This window comes from Callithrix jacchus, chromosome 4, assembly GCF_049354715.1.
Source record: "Callithrix jacchus isolate 240 chromosome 4, calJac240_pri, whole genome shotgun sequence".
In the NCBI taxonomy this organism is placed as follows: Eukaryota; Metazoa; Chordata; class Mammalia; order Primates; family Cebidae; genus Callithrix; species Callithrix jacchus.
In genome coordinates, this window is record NC_133505.1 from 47269212 (window position 1) to 47291230 (window position 22019).

At 39.7% G+C, this 22019-nt stretch overlaps 1 protein-coding gene across 8 annotated transcripts in view; it reads left to right on the plus strand.

Annotated features, from left to right (window-relative positions):
- The window catches only part of DNAH8 (dynein axonemal heavy chain 8), a 346427-nt gene that overhangs the window by 190480 nt on the left and 133928 nt on the right, over positions 1 to 22019 (plus strand). For all 8 annotated transcript variants that reach the window (XM_054254946.2, XM_054254948.2, XM_054254949.2 and 5 more), the window contains 6 exons: positions 2271 to 2484; positions 6118 to 6227; positions 11018 to 11181; positions 12335 to 12527; positions 14518 to 14640; positions 16617 to 16747. In XM_054254946.2, the coding sequence (XP_054110921.2) occupies positions 2271 to 2484; positions 6118 to 6227; positions 11018 to 11181; positions 12335 to 12527; positions 14518 to 14640; positions 16617 to 16747 (935 nt within the window). The remainder of the gene's footprint in view (positions 1 to 2270; positions 2485 to 6117; positions 6228 to 11017; positions 11182 to 12334; positions 12528 to 14517; positions 14641 to 16616; positions 16748 to 22019) is intronic.

Below are 22019 nucleotides of genomic sequence, written 5' to 3' on the forward strand. Positions count from 1 at the left end.
AGTAGAGACAGGATTTCATCATGTTGGCCAGGCTGGTCTTGAACTCCTGACTTCAGGTGATTCTCCCGCTTGGGCCTCCCAAAGTGCTGGGATTTCAGGCATGAGCCACCATGCTCAACTCCTATGTGGTTTTCTGCAACAAATGCCTCCTGTCTCTTTGGCTACTTAACTTCAGTATCTTTCCTTAGCTCCTCTCTTCTGCCTTTCCCCGGGGTTTTATCATTGCTCTAACCTCTTCCTCTGCGTAATCTCTGAGGAGCACCTGATGTTCAAAAAAACAAAAACAAAACATGAAAACCAAACAACAATGTATTTATTTAACTGGGCCACATGCCATGGTCCTAGTTGTGATCATCTATCAACCTAGGTCACTCCCCATTAGAAGACCTCACCCATGCTGCCAGAAGTCCACATGCTCCTGGTGGAATCCCCAGTACCTCCCTCCCACCGACCTACACTGCCTCATTGACACCATCTACTTTAGTTCTACCAGGATGGGTCCCATTCCGCTTTTTATCCCTGTTCACCTCAGACAGTGTAGAAGCTTAGTACTCATCCTGAGGCAAAAAACCAAACAGTTCTGTATGGCCTGTGTCTGCTCCAAGGCAGATAGACCTCAGCAGTTCCTGGAAGGCAAGGAGGGGGAGGCATGTTTAGATCAGGTTCAGGCTTATCTTCTGTAAGCTGAAGTGCTCCTGAATTCCAAACTCACATACCCAACTAGGGATGTCTGGTTGGATTGCAAACTTAGCACCTCCAGCACCTGCCCTTCCGACAGTCTTCTCTCAGCAAATAGCACCTCCACATTCACTGTGTGGGAAAATCATGTTGACTCTATCTTCACACTGTATCTAAAATTTGGCCACTGCTTATCACCTCCATTGCTACCACCTGGTGCCAGCAACCACCAGCTCTCTTCTTGATCATTACAAATGCCCCCTCACTGCCTCCTGTTTCCCTTACCCCGCTCAGCTTGTTCTCACATCATCAACCAATTAAAACAAGAGTCAGATCACCACATACTCTTCTGCTCAACATCCTCCAGAGAGACTTGTAAAATATAAATACCAAAATCCTTATCATGACCCAAGACCCTACACATTTTGACCTTATCTCGCTCTTCCCATGACTCTTTGCTTATACCGCATTTACTGATCTTTGTATACGCTTGCGGTTTCCTCTGCCTAGAATGCTCTTTCCCTAGGTATTGAACTGGCCTGTTTTCTCACCTTCTTCAGGTCTTGGCTTATATTCATGTCAGGTGAAGTCTTCCCTGCTCTCCTTGAGTCACATCCTTGAGCACCTTCTATATTCTACAAAGGTCTGAGAGTGTACCGTTTTATTTACCTATCAACATGCATCCTACATCTTGTCTCTCACCATTGGAATGTGTGCTTCATGAAGACAGAAAATTTTGTTTATGCTACAATGAGAGGCTGGCACACAGTAGTCATTCATGAAATGTTGGTTGAATGAAAGATTGTTACATTTGAGGTGCTTGTGTGATATTCACTAAGAGATGCTCAACAGAGACTTGAATATATAGGTGTAGAGCTTAGAAGGGAATCTGAAGCTAGAGTTACAGGTTTGAGATTTTTTAGAATGTAGGGTTGAGATGGCATTCCCTGGAATAATGAGAAGAGGAAGGAGCCCAGGATGGAACCCTGGAGAAGGGTTACATGTGAGGGATGGGTGGACAAAGAGTGGCTTAGGAAGTGATCCTGGAGTCCTGAGATGGACCTGGAAAGAAACAACTCTTCTGAAAACAAGAGAGGAATCATTTTCAAGGAGGGGGGTTGGCAGTGTTGGAGGCTGCAGAGAAGATAAGATGAGAACATAGAACCAAAAACCAAAAGAGTCAGTAATATGATATTGGAAGCTCAGGACTGAAACATCCTACATTCTGATCTAAAGGTTTTTAAGTGTTGAATTTTGAGTATGAAAGATGTATGCAGCAAAACTTGCTGTAACTTGGACTACTAATGTAATTTAACCAAATATAACTCATATCTAAATTTATTTGGAAATTAGTTTGATTAGTGTTGTGAAGGGCACCTTGGACTTGAACCATGCATGTTTAACTTATGATCTAGAGTTCATGGGTGGCATCATTTAAGTCAAATTACCTTGAAGGTGATCGTTGACATTCACAAACACATCATTGATAAGAGTTGAATGTTTTCTTCTAATTTCATTTGTACTGTTTTATTAAAGTTATGGAGGAATATGATAGTGATATGTTACACAAATATTGCTGTGTGAAATTTCAGATAACTAATGAGATTGTGCGACAGATGATGGAAATGGAAGGAATGTACAGCTTGGACAAGCCTGGAGACTTCACTACTATTGTTGATGTGCAGCTCATAGCAGCAATGATCCACCCTGGAGGTGGTCGAAATGATATTCCACAACGTTTAAAAAGACAATTTACTGTGTTTAATTGTACATTACCTTCAAATGATTCAATAGACAAAATTTTTGGTATGAATATTCTTAGTGTTTAATTATTTTATTGCATTACATAATGGACACAAACTACACAGAACTTCATTTAAGAGACAGGCTTTATCTAAAGTGGGTTAGGTATGTGAAGTGGAGAGCTAAATACCAGGAAAGAGGGACTAAATATTAAGATGACCCATTTTTGTAGCCTATTCTAAGACTCAGAGATATTTAAAAACAAGCTTATTGAAGCTAGCATTAGATGTAAGGAACCTTTGTGTTTTGGTTTTCAGGATATGGTTAATCAGAGATTTGGGCTAATGAATGACAGCACAAAGATCACAAATTAATGCTGTATTATACAAAGTCAAATATAGCACTTTGATACGTTAATGAAAATTAGATTCTTGACATCAAATGTGATATCAAATCACATAAATTGTACCATCATAACTTATGTATAGACCAGGCCACTCTTATAATCTTAGCACTTTGGAAGACCAAGGTGGGAGGATTTCTGGAGGTCAGGAGTTCACAACCAGCCCGGGCACATAGATTTGATTTCTACAGAAAGTTTAAAAGATTAGCTGGGTATGATGGCACATGTCTGTAGTCCCAGCTACTTGGGAGGCTGAGGCCAGAGGATTGCTTGAGCCTGAGAGGTTGAGGCTGCAGTGAGCTATGATCACATCACTATATTCGAGCCTGGGTAGCAGAGTAAGATTCTGTCTAAAAAACCAAGAAACAAACCCCCAAGCCCCCAAAACCTCTTACATACACACATGAGAAACAGACCCATGCATATAAGAATATTAATTATTTGATACAGCAAGTAGTATAGTCAGAAGGGAAAGGGCAGATTTTTAATAAGTAGTTCTGGGATACTTAGTAATTCTTATAGGGAGATAATTGAATTTAGACAGCTACCTCATGCCAAGAACAAGATCAACTAGAGATGGATTAAGGACCTAAATATGGAAGTCAAGGCTATAAAACATTTGGAAGAAAATATACAGAAATAGCTGAGTGACCTCTAAGTAAGAAAGGACTTCATAAATGAGACTCAGAAAGCACAAAAATAAAGAAAAAATATACAAGTGTGAATAAATTGAAATGTAAAACTTCTCTACATTAAAAAATAACATTAAGAGAGTGAAAAGCCTCAAAGCAGAAGAAAAATTTTAACATATATAATAATAACACAAAATTCATATTCTGAATATTTATAGAAATCCTATAAATCAGTCAAGAAAAGTGAACAACCTGATATAAAAATGGGCAAACAATTAAGGCACTTTAAAAAGAGGAAACTAAATAGCCAAAAAACAAAGTGAAACTGGTAAACATCATTATTATTTGGAAAATACAATTGAGAAACACCAAGCAATACCATTTCATACCTACTAGAATTGCAAAACTAAAAAATTCTGACAAAATAAAGCATTAGTGAGAATATGAAGCAACTGAGACTCTCATTGCCTGCTGGTGGGAGTGTCAATTGCTAAAACCCTTTGGATAACAATTTGGCATTACTGCTGGTAAAATAGGGCACATGCCCATCCCTAGTGGTTCCACTTCTAGGTTTATACCAAATTATCATTTTTTTAATGGTTTGGGCTTTCTGAGTCTCAAGAAGTTCTTTTCTACCCAGACATCATACAAGTATTCTTTTTTTTTTTTTTTTTTTTTTTTTTTTTTTTTTTTTTTGAGACGGAGTTTCACTCTTGTTACCCAGGCTGAAGTGCAATGGCACGATCTCGGCTCACCGCAACTTCCGCCTCCTGGGTTCAGGCAATTCTCCTGCCTCAGCCTCCCAAGTAGCTGGGATTACAGGCACGCGCCACCATGCCCAGCTAATTTTTTGTATCTTTAGGAGAGACGGGGTTTCACCACTTTGACCAGGATGGTCTCAATCTCATGACCTTGTGATCCACCCGCCTCGGCCTCCCAAAGTGCTGGGATTACAGGCTTGAGCCACCGCGCCCGGCCAAGTATTCTTTTATGTTTTCTTCCAGACATTAAGTTTCGCTTTCCATATCTGGGGCCTCAATCCATTTGTAGTTGATTTTGCACATGCATGCCAGCAGACTTATACAATAATGCTCATAGTGCAGTATGCATGATGGCAAAAACGTGAAATAATCCAGCTATTTAACACTAGTAAAACTGGGTAAATGCATTCCATCACAGGCACACAGTGGCCTGCTATGCAGCAGTGAAAATGAATGAATACAGTTACATGCTTCACCATGGATGAAGCCCAGAAATACAATGCTGAATGGAAGAAGCAAATCACAGGAAAATATAATTCCACTAAACTGAATTTCAAAAGTTTTTTTAAAAAAGTTCAAAAGTTCAAAGACCTAAGCGGTGAAGCTATAAAGGAAAGCAAGTTACTAATTATATTCAAGTTGGAGAAGTGGTGACCCCTGGTGGAAGGGAGGAGTTGTGAGCAAGGATGATTGTACAGGAGCTTCTAATGTGCTGCGCAAGGTTGTATTTATCAGTCTGGTGGCCTGTACATGAGGGTTTGCTTATTTGTTAAGCTTATTTGACATACTCTTCATTATAACTGATACATTTAAACAAATATGGAAAATAAACCAACCAGAAACTGAGCCTCGGAGAATTGAAATAACTGCCCAGTCAAGGCCCTTTAGCTAGTGCATGGCAGAGGGGTGGTGCTAATCCCCATCTCATGCTTCTTATAACATGTTTGTCCCACGGGAAGCTGGAAATCTAGAATATAGGATTTCAGGAAGCAAAAGGGCCTTACAGGCATTTAGCACAATCAATCATGATTTGGAGGAAAATGTCACGTTTCCCCAGGGCGATTCTTCAATCAGTGTGAACAAACTCCAGTTTCTTTAGTCTTCACTCTTCATAAACCTGTTCGGCATCTCTAAGAAGATAATCATATTTATATTCCTCTGAAAGTACCATGCTCAGAACTGAACACGCTATGCCGCATGTAGTCTCACTGCAGTGAAACAGAGTAAATCTTTCTACAGTCTAAAAGATATTTTGAGACTTTAAGAAGAGTCTATAAACCTACAGCCCAGTCTTTCTGAGAGTGATGATAACAGTCAGACCATCACTGTGTTGGGTGTTCCCTAGGAATGTTACGTGTCTAGTCCAGGCCAGAGTGGTGACTGACTGTAGGCTGGAAAGAGTGGTCCTGATTCCAGTTCTGCCAATACCAATCCATGTGACCTTGAACAATCGACTTCACCTGTCTGGGCCTGGTCTCCTTCTCTGTAAGATGAGGGAGATATCTCTAAGCTCACATATGCTTCAGGGTAAACACTGATTTCCAGACTCTAGGGCCACGTTGCATGGGTTCACATCTCAAATTTGTGTGCACACAAGCCGTGTAACCTTGAGCAAGTTACTAAGCTCAGATTAAAATGGGACTAGTAATAATAATATCTACCTTGTATTCTTTCTTGTAGGGTGCTGGGTGGGGGATTAAGTGAGTCAATACTTATAAAACACTTATCACTGCATACTAAGCTTCGCTGGATCCACTACTGATTCCCAGTCTTAGTTGATCCCTTGAGAGAGATTCTGAACAACACCCAGCTTAGCCTTGTAATGATTTGCTCACTGGGATAAACATATACTTTGAAACTTTTTACTAAGCTTATACCTTCAATCCTGCTTATTTTTCAGGAATTATTGGATGTGGATACTTTGATCCTTGTAGACGTTTCAAGCCTCAAATATGTGAGATGATTGCGAATTTAGTCTCAGTGGGCAGAGTGCTGTGGCAATGGACTAAGGTACAGAATGGTTTGTTGTCAATAACTTTTAAGAAGGCAACTATTATTCAGCCCTGGTTTTCACCTTGTGGCTCATTAAGTTATCATAATATCATATGTAGTGGTTTTTTTTGGAAAAGACAAATTAGGTGCTCAAATAGATTTATGACACCTTTTCCTTCCAGGGAGCAAATGTTCTGACTAAATGATGCTTTCCATATGTATGAGATGTTACTGTAAACCAGACATGACATCCAAGACAAAGTAGAATTTTGCTGAAATGAGAACACTGCATTTCCACCTGCTACTCTGATTTGTAAATCTTTGTTTGTGTTATCTGTCTCCCTCCACCAAACTATGTCAGACACTCAAATGCTTACTGACTGACTGAATACATGGATTTACATATATTCTCAGCCAACTAGGACTTGAAGTCTAACTTATGTGTTTCTCTGAGCTGGAGCGTGAGTTAGTAAATAGATGGAAGTGTTCTTAACAAAAATTGGCTGGATTTGCATACACAAGTCAGTGTCCTAAGTAAAACTCAGCAAACCTGTGGCTTTCCCCAGATGACTTAAGGCAGTACTCATAAAAAGGCAATTAGGTATAGCTCTGAGATAAAAACGAGGTTGATATATTTGACAAAAAGTCATGAAGGAGATAGGGATTAGTTGTCATAATTCACTACACATCCATTAGGCCAATTACACACATGTGGGCAGGTGCTTGTCTCCTGGGAAACCTGGAGTGTGCCAGCCTTTCAGATTCCTGGTAGATTGGGGGATTTCTAGATACAGAATTATCAGAAGAGGAATTTGGGGTTTCTTATGAGATGCTCTTCCACATGGCCACCTTCAGTGATGAGTGTGGGGCCTTGTTCCTTGTCAACACAAAGCCTTTACACGTGCCATTGTGCCTCGTTTGAAGAGACTGCAAAATGAGTGGCAAGGACTGAGCGTCTGAGATAGTTTTCTGTGGTTTCCAGTAGGACTGTTGCTCAGTTTAATGTGCTTATTTATGTAGTTTTCTGAAAGGCTTTGCCCTGCCGGGTGTCTCTCCATCAGTTTCTTTTGTTATTTGGATGTTTCCTGGCCCCACATCCTCAGTGTTTTTTCTTTACCTTTTTGACCCATTCTGCACAAGCTTTCATTCCCAGTGTTCTCATCAAGGTCACCAAAGACCTCGATCTTGCCACATCTCAAGGTTAATTTTCCTCCTCCTCTTACCTGACTTTTTAGCAGCATTTGACCTAAATGATCCCTCTAGGTATTTTCTTCTCTTGGCTTCAGAGGGTCCCCATAGACTTGGTTTTCTTCCTAGCTCACTGGCTACTTCTTTAAAGTCCCCCTTCTTCTTCCCCTTCTCTAAATCCTGAAATGTACCTGGTCTCGATGCTGGGCCCTCTTGCCTATCTACATTCTTTCCCTAGGTGGCTTCATCCAGCTTCAGCGCTTTAAACACCATCCCTGTGGCAATGACTTCAAAATGGATATCTCCATCCCAGGCCTCTCTGCCTGCCTTCAGGCTGATTTCTTACTGCTTATTAGACATCAGTGTTTGATGTCGGATACTCATCTCAAAGTTACCGTGTCCAAACAGAACTCTTAAATGTCCTTAAATACAATCCTCCCTCAGATTTCTGCATCTTAGTAGCAACACCAATTATTCTGCTTCTTAGGCTAAAAATATGGGGCATCATCCTTAATTTATGTCTTTCTCATGGCCTACATCCAGTCCATCAGTAAATCTCAGTGACCTCCCCTTGAAAATCTATCCCAAAGCTGAGCCCTTGTCGCCATCCCCCATGACCACCCTGATGAGTGCTCCTATCACCTGTCCCCTGTCCCTTCAGTAACTTCCTAACCAATCTCCTTGCTTTCTTCTTTCTGTCTTAGAGTCTGTTCTTTTCACAGTCCTAGATGATATTTTTAAAAAAGTAAACCAGAGATCTTTATTCCTTCTTAAAACCACCAGTAGATTCCCAGTTCCACTTACAATGTCAGCAGGCTCTGCTTACTTCCCTTGCCCTCTATCATCCTGTTCCAGCTGAGTTGCCCTGCTCATGTTTCCTTGAGCACCCCAGGTTTATTGCACTGCTAGGCTCATCATTCTTACCTTCAGAGGGACTATCCTCGATTGTCCTCTAAAGTGACTGCCTGTGTCCCTATCCTAGTCATTATGTCTCCTGACTCTGATTTTTAACCATGGCTTCTATCATTATTTGCTTTACATATATATTTGTTTTCCTGTTCATTCTCAGGCTCCCCCAACTAAAATAAACTCCCCCTTGATAGCAGCAGAGTTAGCTGTCCTCTGTTTACCACTGTGTCTTCTTAAGTACTGGGGAGAGGTGCTCAGTCATTGAAAAATGAATGAATCTTCCTCCTCTGCCCACCTCTACATAAGCAGCTTTCTTTGTATCTTTTCTTCAAATCTCCCACCTTCACAAAGCCCTGTCTATCTTTTAATCCATTCATGCCTTGTCTATCAGCCCAACTTTATATTACTTTATATAGCTTTAAAGCAGAAGCAGGTGAGAAGAGAAAGAAGGTGATGAAAAGCAGAGGGAAATAGAAGAGAAGGAAAGAAGCAGGTTAACAAATAATGAGAAGAAGGAAAGAAAAGAATTTTTTTTGAGACGGAATCTCACTCTCGTTACCCAGGCTGGAATGCAATGGCGTGATCTCAGCTCATCGCAACCTCCACCTCCTGCATTCGGGCAATTCTCCTGCCTCAGCCTCCCGAGTAGCTGGGACTACAGGCACGTGCCACCGTGCCCAGCTAATTTTTTTGTGTTTTTAGTAGAGACGGTGTTTCACAATGTTGACCAGGATGGTTTCGATCTCTTGACCTCATGATCCACCCGCCTCGGCCTCTCAAAGTGTTGGGATTACAGGCGTGAGTCACTGCGCCAAGCCCCAAGAAAAGAATTTTTTACAGATTCTCCTTAATGACTGCTTCAGTTGCCAATGGCTGCCATCATGTCTGTAGTGTTTTATCATTTAAAAAAAAAAGCAATATTCACCTGGGTGCAGTGGCTCACGCCTATAATCCAAGCACTTTAGGAGGCCGAGGCGGGAAGATCACAAAGTCAGGAGTTTGAGACCAGCCTGACCAACATGGTGAAACCCAATCTCTACTAAAAATACAAAAATTAGCTGGGCGTGGTAGCGCGTGCCTGCAATCCCAGCTACTTAGGAGCTGAAGCAGAATTGCTTGAACCCAGGAGGTGGAGGTTGCGGTCTGCAGAGATTGCGCCACTGCACTCCAGCCTGGACGACAAAGCAAGACCCCATAAAAAAAAAAAAGCAATATTTACATAACCTTACCCCTTTGAGTGTTTTAGCATATTGGTAATATAACTCTATGCTTTATGTTTGAGAGGGTAGGATGAACATTTTAGCTTGCAATGGAACTGAGTAAAGAGGGAAGTTGATAGGTGGTTGATAAAACACACGTCTTTTCTTTTCATCTCCCATGCTACTTGCTGTTTTAACTAGCACTGTGAATTAGCCTGTAAAAATTACAAACTCAATAGGCTAATTTTTCGGTATAGAAAGAACTTCGTTTATGAACAGATGGTAAGGAAAGCATTTGCTTTAGTGAAATAGTTGTGTGGGGAATTTGTATCACCAGAATTATCATTATTTTTACTTTTAAAAATGATGCTAATGATATCAATTATGATCTTTATACATGGCCATCAATACCTTCCATATCTAGAGTACCTCAAGTTTACCCCTTAACGGGTATCTCTCTGGGTAAAAATGTGCTATTGTTACAGCTTTGCCATTTTGTATTCTAGAAGTTGGTAGAAAGTAAGTTAGCATAGCTGAATACAGTCTTGGTGCTCTAACAGAGAAAACATCTATTGCTGTACTTATAGCTGCATGTCAGACTTGCCTGTCCACTTATTATGGATATACAGATATACGAAAGACTGTTAACTGAGTTTGGAAACACACTGTAAAATCCAGGTTATGATATGTAGTTATATTTATGGAAATCCTAACAGATTAAGAACCTTAATCAAAGCAATTTATAGAAGACAGTCATTATTAACTTTAAAAGTCAACATTCATTGTTCATGACAACCAACTCACATTCAGTTTTTTGTTATGACCTATTTTCATGTATACACTACCAATGATTCGGGATAATTATTCCCACAATTCATATAGCTTTTAAGAACTTGGGGAAAGTGACTTTTCAAAGCCAACTGATGGTGGTAGAACAAGGCGTTGGACTCTGCATCCAGTGCATTTGTCTTGAGTCCATCCTATCCAAGAGCTTATGGTCTTTTAAATCCTAAGTTGGTTTATTTATGATGTATTTTTCTTTCTTTCTTTTTTTTTTGAGACGGAGTTTCGCTCTTGTTACCCAGGCTGGAGTGCAATGGCGTGATCTTGGCTCACCGCAACCTCCGCCCCCTGGGTTCAGGCAATTCTCCTGCCTCAGCCTCCTAAGTAGCTGGGATTACAGGCACACGCCACCGTGCCCAGCTAATTTTTTGTAGTTTTTAGTAGAGACGGGGTTTCACCATGTTGACCAGGATGGTCTCAATCTGCCGACCTCGTGATCCACCCGCCTTGGCCTCCCAAAGTGCTGGGACTACAGGCTTGAGCCACCACACCCGGCCATGATGTATTTTTCTATCAGTGTTGTATGTGATGTTAAAAATGAAGTTAACCTTGATTTAATTACTCAGCAGATTTTATCTAAAATAGGATTTGTGAGACAGTTCTAAAAGTAATTCTACTTTTAGTTGTATCTGAAAACTAATTGAGAGTGTTACGTTTTTTTGTCTCTAGGTGAAGATGCTGCCAACTCCTTCTAAATTTCATTACATCTTCAATCTTCGAGATCTTTCCAGAATTTGGCAAGGAATGTTGACCATAAAAGCTGAGGAGTGCACTTCAATCCCTACTCTCCTGTCACTGTTCAAACATGAGTGCAACAGAGTAATTGCAGACAGGTGCATATTGTGGCATTTGAGTTTAAATGTGTGACCTGAGAAATTTATACTACTCAGTTAATTCTTTTTTTTTTTTTTTGAGGTGGAGTTTTGCTCTTGTTGCTCAGGCTGGAGTTCAATGGTGTGATCTTGGCTTACTGCAACCTCTGCCTCCTGGGTGCAAGCTATTCTCCTGCCTCAGCCTCCCAAGTAGTTGGGATTACAGGCATGCACCACCATGCTCAGCTAATTTTTTTTGTATTTTTAGTAGAGACAGGATTTCTCCATGTTGCTCAGGCTGGTCTTGAACTCTTGACCTCAGGTGATCCGCCTACCTTGGTCTCCCAAAGTGTTGGGATTACAGGTGTGAGTCACCATGCCTGGCTGGTTAATTCTTGCATTGCCTACTCAGATAAGTAGAGTAAGGAGCATTGTCATAATTTGCTATGGGGCTTGCGAAGCATTAATGGCATCTCTCACCTGCCCACCGCTTTAAAACAATGCTCTGCCAATTTACTAGAGTATGACTTCTACAATACATCTTTATAAATCACCAGATCATCAGAGTTAACATTCAGAGGCACATTTTTGTTGTGCATTTTTTCAACAAATTGTGAGCTGTTTGTAGGTTTTATGTGGGGAAACCTGATTTCATCCCTTTGAAGTTAAGCAATCCCATTAAAGTTAAATTCAGTCACCTTTCTGGGCCTCCATTTCCTCATCTATAAACCATGGATGATAATACTAATTTCACAAGGTTGTAAAGTATCTACCACGTCTCACACAAAGGTGATACTTGTCAAATGTTACTCCTCTTTGTCCTCTCATCCCTCTGTGATATTGTAAACCCGAAAAGAACCTTTGTGCACTGAACCCACCAACCCAGAAAGAGGATGCTCGTCCACTCCCGACTGTCACTTCTGCACTCCTATCGCAAGTTTTAGGGACTTTTGATCCAACTAAGTGATTCATCTGTATTTCCTATAAGTAATGCTACTAATGGTATAACTTTCTTGGATGGGGTTATGCCCTTCTTATCAAAAGGCAGAACATATTGTTTCCCTTTCCTGAATTGAGAAGGTGCAGGGTGGGGCTGAGAAGACGTGAAGGGACATGTTCAGTTAGAAAAGATGCTTTCATATTTCATATTCTTACTACTACATTTTCCTTTCAGATTTATAACCCCTGAAGATGAGCAGTGGTTCAATGCCCAACTTATTCGTGCAGTTGAAGAAAATATTGGCTCTGAAGCAGCATCGTGTATTCTTCCTGAACCATACTTTGTGGATTTTCTCCGTGACATGCCAGAACCAACTGGTGATGAACCCGAAGACACTGTGTTTGAAGTACCCAAAATATATGAATTGGTATTTATTTTCATCTCTTAAAAAGAGGTTTTCAGATCACTCACCTAACTAGATATTTATCTTTGTACCAGAGCCCCACCATGGAGTTGCTATAATTCCAGCACTTTGGGGGACTGATGTGGGTGGATTTCTTGAGCCCAGGAGTTTGAGACCAGCCTGGGCAACAATAGTGAGACCTTTTCTACAAAAAAATTAAAAAAATTAGCTGGGTGTGGTGGCATGCTCCTGTACTCCCAATTACTCAACAGGTGGAGGTGGGAGGATCACTTGAGCCCAGAAGATTGAGGCTGCAATGACCTGAGATTGTGCCACTGCACTCTAGCCTGGGTGACAGAATAAGACCTGTCTCAAAAAAAAAAAAAAAAAAAAAGAGAGGAAGAGAGAGAGAGAGAGCGAGTTCAGTAAGGTGACCACGCATTATATAAATATGAGATAACTATCCTCTATACCTATACCAGGGGTTGGCAAATTACAGTTTCTGGGCCAGATCCAGCCCACTGGCCTGTTTTCATCAGACTTACTAGCTAAGAAGGATTTTATATATTTATTTATGAGATGGAGTCTCTTTCTGTCACCCAGGCTGGAGTGCAATGGCGTGATCTCTGCTCACTGCAACCTCTGCCTTTTGGGTTCAAGTGCTTCTCCTGCCTCAGCCACCCTAGTAGCTGGGAGTACACGTGCCCGCCACCACGCCTGGCTAAGTTTTTGTATTTTTAGTAGAGACACGGTTTCACCATGTTGGTCTTGAGATTACAGGTGTCTGCCATCACATTTGGCTAATATTTTGTATTTTTAGTAGAGACAAGGTTTCATCATGTTGGTCAGGCTGGTTTCAAACTCCTAACCTCAAGTGATCCACCCATCTCAGCCTCCTAAAGTGCTAGAATTACAGGCGTGAGCCACTGTCCCCGGGTGATTTTCCATTTTTAAATAGTTACCAAAAAAAAATAAATAAATAAAATAATGTTGCGTGACATGTAAAAATTATGTAGAATTCAAATTTCAATGTTCATTAATAAGGTTTTACTGAAACACCCATTGGTTTAAATATTGGCCATAGCTGCTTTTGCACTACAATGGCAGGGGTGAGTAGAGACTGAATGGGCCACAAAGCCTAAAATATTTACTATCTTGCCCTGTACAGAAAAAATTTACCAACACTTGCCAACAATCACAAGACAGAAAATATAACATAAGTATTTTACTTAACAGCAACAATATTAAACCTCTAGGAATGAACGTGATAAAACTTAAATAGCAATATACCATTCTTTCTAAATTAACATATAGATTTAATGGAATTTGAAACAAGATTTCAAAGGACTTTTAAAAACAAGGTTATATATAAGTAACGAAGTAATTCTGAGGTGCATGTAGAACCGGTGAAGTGGTTTATGCCTGTAATTCCCGCAGTGTGGAGGAGCTGAGGTAGGAGGATTGCAGAGCCAAGGAAGTCAAGGCTGCAGTGAGCTATGATGGGGCCACTGCACTCCAGCCTGGGTGACAGAGTGAGACCTTGACTCTAAAATACAAAAATAAAGTTTTATGTAGATCAAAGAATTAGATGGGGAGGAACAATTTGCAAAACCAAGAAAATGGGTATGGATTTATTTCAGAACAAAGACTTGTGGATTTGACTCCATAAATACTGTAAAATTTCTTTACATTTTTGAAAGCCACAAACAATATTAAAAAGCTAAAAACTAAGAATAATATCTCTTATGTGAATGTGTTAATTACCATGGATAAGAGTTGGTAGGGAAGGGTCAGAATGATTTTGCACTAGAAACCAAGTAATGCGGTTAAGTTTCAGGCCTTAGAAAATGAAAATAACTAAAAGTAGACTAATATGTGAGACACCTCTGGAAATCCATAAAATTTAAAAAAGATATATACATTTTAAAATTACTTTTGAGTGTCTTTACAATTGCTACTTTAATACATATTTGGGTCTTAAACACTCTGTTTTTCTCTTTCTCCCCACCCATAGGTGCCATCCTTTGACTTTCTGTCTGAGAAACTCCAATTTTACCAGAGACAGTTCAATGAACTCATTAGAGGAACATCTCTTGATCTGGTGTTTTTTAAAGATGCAATGACTCATCTTATTAAGGTTCTAACTATTCCTTATTTACTGATATATATAGATCATGTAAAAGCTTAGTATATTTCATAGATGAATTTTTTGAGAGAATATACTGTCAGATATCCTATAGAAGAGTGTAAATAGGTTGGGTCAGTTCACTGGTCCAGAAAACAAAGGCTTAATAAGAAACCCTTTATTTGAATCTACCTACATGACAGCAAATGTCTTTCAAGGGCAGGTAGATGGTTTTGGATTCAGAGCTTTTGGCACACTGAATCGACAAGAAAGTACGGAGAACCTTTAGGAAGTATGTCAGGTGTAGTGTCTCACTCCTGCAATCCCAGCACTTTGGGAAGGTGAGGCAGGTAGATCACGAGGATAGGAGTTCAAGACCAGCCTGGCCAACATGGTGAAACCCTGTCTCTGCCAAAAATACAAAAAATTCACTGGGCATGGTAGCAGGTGCCTGTAATCCCAGGTACTCAGGAGGCTGAGGCAGAGAATTGTTTGAACTCATGAGGCAGTGGTTTCAGTGAGCTGAGATTACGCCACTGTACTCCAGCCTGAGTGACAGAGTGGGACTCCATCTCAAAAAATATAGTATGGAGAACCTTGTGAAAAAATATACTTCCCTCAAATTATATTTTGATATTATGGGGATTCTGTTCTTTAAAAAGCATTAGTGTTATGACTGGCTTACTGGTGATGGAACAGGGGGAAGGTTGGTATACAGGACTGGAGAGAGAATAGACTAGAAGCCAGTTAGAAATAACACCAAAAAGGGCTGTTTTCATACTCATCTATTCAACAAGTAATTATTGAGCATTCCCCATGTCTAGATCTTGGGGTTCCGAGATGCTATTCTGAGTGCAAAACCATAAGTGATTAATATATTTTAAAATATATTGATAAAATTTACACATACCAGAGTGTCATTATTGATCCACCATCTATAAAATTTGTCTTTTAAAAAAATTTATTTTTAGTGATGATAGTGAAGTTAGTGATCCATCTAGACTTTCTCCCTAATCAGTGACAGTAATATAAAAGATAGCTTTTTAGCAATGCCTTCAATTTGCCTAAGATTTGAGCCACAATTTGAGTCTTATCTTCACTGAGGAAATCAACCATAGAAAAGCAATACCAGATTAAAGGCTGTCTCTCCAAGTTGGCTTCTAGAAATGTCCCCCTTTCCCCACTGTAAATAGAATTGTGGTACTAAAAGAAAAATGTTGTTGGCAGAGATATGATAGAGTTAGTATTCATTGTTGAGTTTGGTGTCTACATGGTTCAGTGTGTTGGGCTGATGAATAATCAAAAACAATTCTAAACATTTCTTATGTCTGCTGCAGTTTGGGAAGAGCAGCTCCACTACCCACTGGCTCTAAAAATAATAAAATGATATATGCAGGCGCACACCTGAACACACACACAGAATAGTTTTAAAATGGAAGTAGATTCGGTTTGCTCTGTTCTTCCTGATGTAAATATAGATGGTAAAGGAAAGATACCAGCTGAACAAATCAATATTAAATTTTAATTTTAAAGATTCTGAGGGGCTGGGCGCGGTGGCTCAAGCCTGTAATCCTAGCACTTTGGGAGGCCGAGGTGGGTGGATCACGAGGTCAACAGATCAAGACCATCCTGGTCAACATGGTGAAACCCCGTCTCTACTAAAATTACAAAAAATTAGCTGGGCACGGTGGCGTGTGCCTGTAATCCCAGCTACTCAGGAGGCTGAGGCAGGAGAATTGCCTGAACCCAGGGAACGGAGGTTGCGGTGAGCCGAGATCGCGCCATTGCACTCCAGCCTGGGTAACAAGAGCGAAACTCCGTCTCAAAAAAAAAAAAAAAAAAAAGGATTCTGAGACCATTAACAAGCAAAAAGTCTAATACTGCCTAGAAACGTATGATCAAAATTTGGACTCTTTGTGTAAGAAAGTGTAAATATCTGCATCCTTCTTTTTCTTTTTCAAATAAGCACTTTTTAAATCTCAAAACAGATTTCACGAATAATTCGAACATCCTGTGGAAATGCATTGCTGGTGGGTGTTGGTGGTTCCGGAAAACAAAGTCTTTCAAGATTGGCCTCTTTTATTGCTGGCTATCAAATATTCCAGATAACGTTAACCAGGTAGGATGAAATAAAACACAGTATGTTTTTCTATAGTTAATTTCTCTGAGGTTAAATGTTTGCTTTAGAGAAAAGGAAACAACATTTTTCTGTATTTCTCTTTAAAGTAAACTTTAAGTATTACATGTGTAAGGATGTTTACACAAGTCATCAGTATCACAAAGTAAATGCACCTATGTAGCCAGTCTGCAGATGAAGAAATAAAACGCAACTTGTACCCCAGAAGCACCCGCATATTACATTGCAGGCATTACCCTCCTTAAGGTAACCATATTCAAACGGTAAGCCCATTGATTTGTTTTGCCTAGTTTTGAATTTTCTATCAGTTGAGTCATACAGGATTTGCTCCTTGCATCCCAATTCTATTATTGCATTGTTTGTGAGATTCATCCATGATGCTACATGTAGCAAGAGTTGTTCATTCTTTTTGCTGCATGATCTTCCATTTAATCAGATACTAGCACAATTTATCCATTGTGCTCTTGATAAACATTTGGTTTGGGGCAAATAGAGCTACTGTAAATATTCTTGTATATGTCTGAGTATACACCTAGAGTTAAAATTGCTGAATGTAGGCTATCCATATATTTAGCTTTAGTTGATTTGTGTAGTAGTTTTCTCCTGTAGTTGTATCAGTTTACACTTCCACCAACATGTCATGAGAGTTTTGTTTACTCTGTATCCTTGCCCCCTCTTGGCATTGTGTGTCTTTTTCATTTTAGCTATTTTTTTTTTCTTTTGAGATGGAGTTTTGCTCTGCCACCTTGGCTGGAGTGCAGTGGTACGATCTCGGCTCACTGCAACCTCTGCCTCCCAGGTTCAAGCGATTCTCTTGCCTTAGCCTCCCGAGTAGCTGGGATGACAGGAGTGTGCTGCTATGTCCAGTCAACTTTTGTATTTTTAGTAGAGACGGGGTTTCGCCCTGTTGGCGCGGTTGGTCTTGAACTCCTGACCTCAAGTGATTGACCCGCCTCGGCCTCCCAAAATTACAGGCATGAGTCACCTTGCCAGCTGATTTTAGCAATTCTAAGAGGTGTGGAGTGATAGCTCACTGTGGTTTCACTTTGCGTTTCCTGGATGGCTAATGATGTTGAGCACCTTTTCATCTCTCAGTGGCCATTTGGATAGGCTCTTCTGTGAATTATTTAAGCCCTTTCTCCATTTTTTGTTCAATTTGGTTGTGATTCTTTCTTATTGATTGTAAGGAATTTTATATGTGTTTTAGATATAAAGGGTGCATATTGCAAATATCTTCTCTCAGTTATTGATTTGCCATTTTATTCTCTTAGAGGATCTTAATTTTAATGAAACATCCATTTCTTTTTCTTTCTATTCAGTGCTCTTTGTATTCTATTTAAAAATCTTTGTTTGGCCTAAGGGCACATAGATATTTTCCTATGATTTTCTTCACATTTACACATAAAATTTACTACTTTCACATTTAGTACTACGACAGACCTCAAATTAATTATCTTATAATGTCTGATATAGGAGTTGTGATGATTATTTTCAATACTGATATCCAGTTGATCCAGCTCCATTTATTAAAAAGGTCATCTTTTTCCTGTCACATTACAGTGTCATTTTTTGTCTTAAGTCATCTGATCACGTATGTGATTATTTAGTCTCCTCCACAGGCTTTCTTATCTATCTTTGTATCATTACCCACTGTATTAATTGCTGTAGCTTCTATTTAAATTTATATATTTAAATTTAACATATGTATATTTGGTAGTGTCAGATCTCTAACTTTGCTGTTGTTCTTCAAAACATCTTGTCCATTAGGCCTTTTATTCCCATATAAAATTCAGATCTCTTTGCTAATTTATAAATAAACACACAAATCATTCTGTGTGTTTGTTTATAAATTAGCAAAATGATCTAAATTTTCATCTGCCACACAAATGAAAAATAAATATTAACAAGATACAATTTATTGTATTTTAAAAACATAAAACATCAAATAAGTAGATATTAATTTAATTTTACTTCAAAAAAGTAAATTAGTTGTCAACATTTAAAAATCGAGAGGTTTCACATTTTAAAAAAGCATGTTTCTGACTTTTTTTGAAATAATTGGAAGGTCTGGCAACCGAGGGCCTACACTCCCAGGTGGCAGAGCTCAGTAGCATCTGCCTCCCTGGATGGGGCATGCAGTCCTCCAGTTCACAGACCCCAGCAGTGCTGCTTCACTCACTGGCATTATCTGTCTGATTCCTGTAGGCATCTAGGTTTGTGATCCCGAGATAAGTGGTATTGCACTCATTATGGTCAGGAATGACAGTGGCTTAAATATATTTTCTTAATTTCTGTATTCTTGGTACTCTGGCATCTGAGACCCTGCTGACTGGGGAGAGACTGACCCTTCCAGGGTAGCCAATTCTTAGAGATTAAAACAACTCCTCCAGGACAGTACCTTTCATATGCAAACCAAGCAATCCAGAGTCCTTACTCCCAACCATCTCCTCTATCTGGTGGGTGTCTAGTGAGATCCCATGGTGGATTAGGATATTCATCTGCCCTAATCACCCCAGGGCCACATACCAGTCAACTAGGGGCTGTTCTTATGCCCCAGAGCCTGCTGAAATTATTCAAACTAGGGAATCCTAAATCTGCTTACCTACTTTGCCTTTCTCATGGAAACCACAATAAAGACTCTCACCAGGGTTTTCCCATCGCTTCTTTTGCCTCCTGATTGACCCTGGTGTTTCCCCATGTCATCCTACCTAGCATGACAGGCCCCCTCCTGTTTCTAGGGATCCTTGAGTATAAACATCTTCCTTCATGACAGTCATTCCTGTGTCTTCGTGTCTTACTACACTTGATTACAAAAAAATTCTGGTTACATTTTATAACGGCAGACAAACTGGGAATAGAGAGGAAGACTCAGTGGGGACAGTTTAAAGTATGCAGGATTGATAGGACTTAGTAACTGACCCAATACAGAGGAAGAGGAGGCAAGAACAGGAAGACCAGGATGACACTCTAATTTCTTTACTGGTATAGTTGTGTGCCCCATAAGGACATTTTGACATTTCAGTCAACGACAGACAGCATATATGATGGTGGTCCCACGAAACTGTAATGGAATTGCCTTATAGAGGAGTAGCATTTAAAAAATCTTTTAAACTGTTTTTTAACTGTAATTTTCTATGTTTAGATAGATACATAAATATGGACCATTGCATTAGAATTGCCTATAGTATTCAGTGTGATAACATGCTGTTCAGGTTTGTAGCTTAGGAGCAACAGGCCATTCCATATAGCCTAGGCATGTGTAGCTATACGCTATGCTGTTCTGTGTCAGTCAGTTTTTGCATTGCTATGAATACCCGAGGCTGTGTAATTTATTTAAAAACAGGTTTGTTTTGGTTCAAGGTTCTGCAGACTGTACAGGAGGCGTGGTGCTGGTACCTGCTTCTGGTGAGGGTCTCAGGAAGCTTCCAATCATGGCGGGAGGCAAAGGGAAAGCAGGTGGTCATATTGTGAGAGCTGGATCGAAAGAGTGAGGGGGCAGGTCTCAGACTCCTTTAAACAACCAGATCTCACATGAACTCAGAGTGAGAATTCACTCATTACTAAGGGGTTGGTGCTAAGCCATTCATGAGGGATACACCTCCATTACCTCCCTCCAAGCCCTACCTCCAACATTGGGGATTATATTTCAACGTGAGAGTTGGAGGGGACAAGCATCCAAACTGTATCATGTTCCCACGTGATGATATTTTCTAAGGATGCATTTATCAGAATGTATCCCCCATCGTTAAGCAATGCATGACTGTACTTATCACACTGCATTAAAAAAAGTGCTTGTCTACATGTATTTCTATCTCCTTCACTAAGCTGTAAGCTCCCTGAGAATGGGCCACTTTAATCTTTGCTTTATTTTTATTATTAAATGCTTTCTTTTAATGAATTCTATAAAAGGATGTGTTAAATAAATAAATAAATAAATGGCCATCTTTGAAGGGTAAAGTGAGAATGTAGTTCAGTATATTTGAGTCTGCAGTGCCTGCAGAACACAGTTTCCATAGACAATAAGACTCATGGATGTGGCGTTCAGGAGAGGATTCTGGTTATGGAGACAGCAATATAGAAGTCTCAGTAGAGAGAACCCGTTTATGATCATGGGGTGTATGAATAGGGTGTGTCATGGGAAAAAAGATGGCTGTAGAAAGAACTCTGGGGTCTCCCAACATAGAGAAGGAGGGTTTGTGATGGAGAGTGAGAAGAAGAGGCAATACAGAGAGGAGGAAATCCGGAGTGGTTTCCAGAAACTAAGCAGGTAGGGAATTAATCTGAAAATGTTAAGACATGAAAAGTGGTAACTGATAGTCAACATGATAAAACTTTCAGTGGAGTGGATGGGTGCAGAAACCACATTGCACTAGGAGGAGAAGAAGTGCAGAGAATAATTTTAGAAAACTTGAAAGAAAGAAACAAGAGAGATCAGGACCCGGACAAGGGGTGTGTTGTGACTGTCTCTATGTATTGCAAAAGCAATACATAACAGTCATTCTAATTCTTTAAAAAAATCAGCCAAATTGACGTCTTTGGTTGATCAGTTCAGAGACTGGCCAGTGAGTGAAAGGATTACTCTGACAGAATCAGGCCAGTAGATCTTTCTGGTTCCAGTGCCCATAGTCTTTCTGTGAGACCCATGGCCTACTCCCTATTGCTTGCACTGTAACACCTCCTTCCAGGAGGATTATCTTTTCATTCTTGTCATTAATTTACCCATGAAGATTAACATTTCAGATAGTGTCTGCTTTACTTTTACACATCTCATCACCTCTGGTACCACATACGTTTAACCAGAAACAGAGTAAACAGAAAAACAAAGACCATGATCTTTTCATTCCATAATCTGTAACCACCTAACATTTTAATTATTTATATCATATTGCATAATGCATCCTTTTCTGTGGGTTTTCTTTGTATCTAGCCACTTAATGAGGTGGGCAAATTGCCTCCATATACAATTTATCACTAATTTTATTCATAACTTATTGTGTCTTTTTCACCAAACCAAACTCATCCAAATTTCAGATGAGTTTTAGATGCTGTAATATTTTACATATATTTACTCAGACAAAATCCGTTGCTGAGGGCTGTCAAATTGTATGGAATAAAAGTTCATTTCTCTATTCCCAATTATGCTTCATGGTTCACTTTTGGTAAGTTCTCTGTTTCTCAGTTCTCAACTTAAACAAAACGTATTTGTTTTGAATGGTAGCAAATCACTCTTTAGCTCTAATCTCTGTATTTTCTA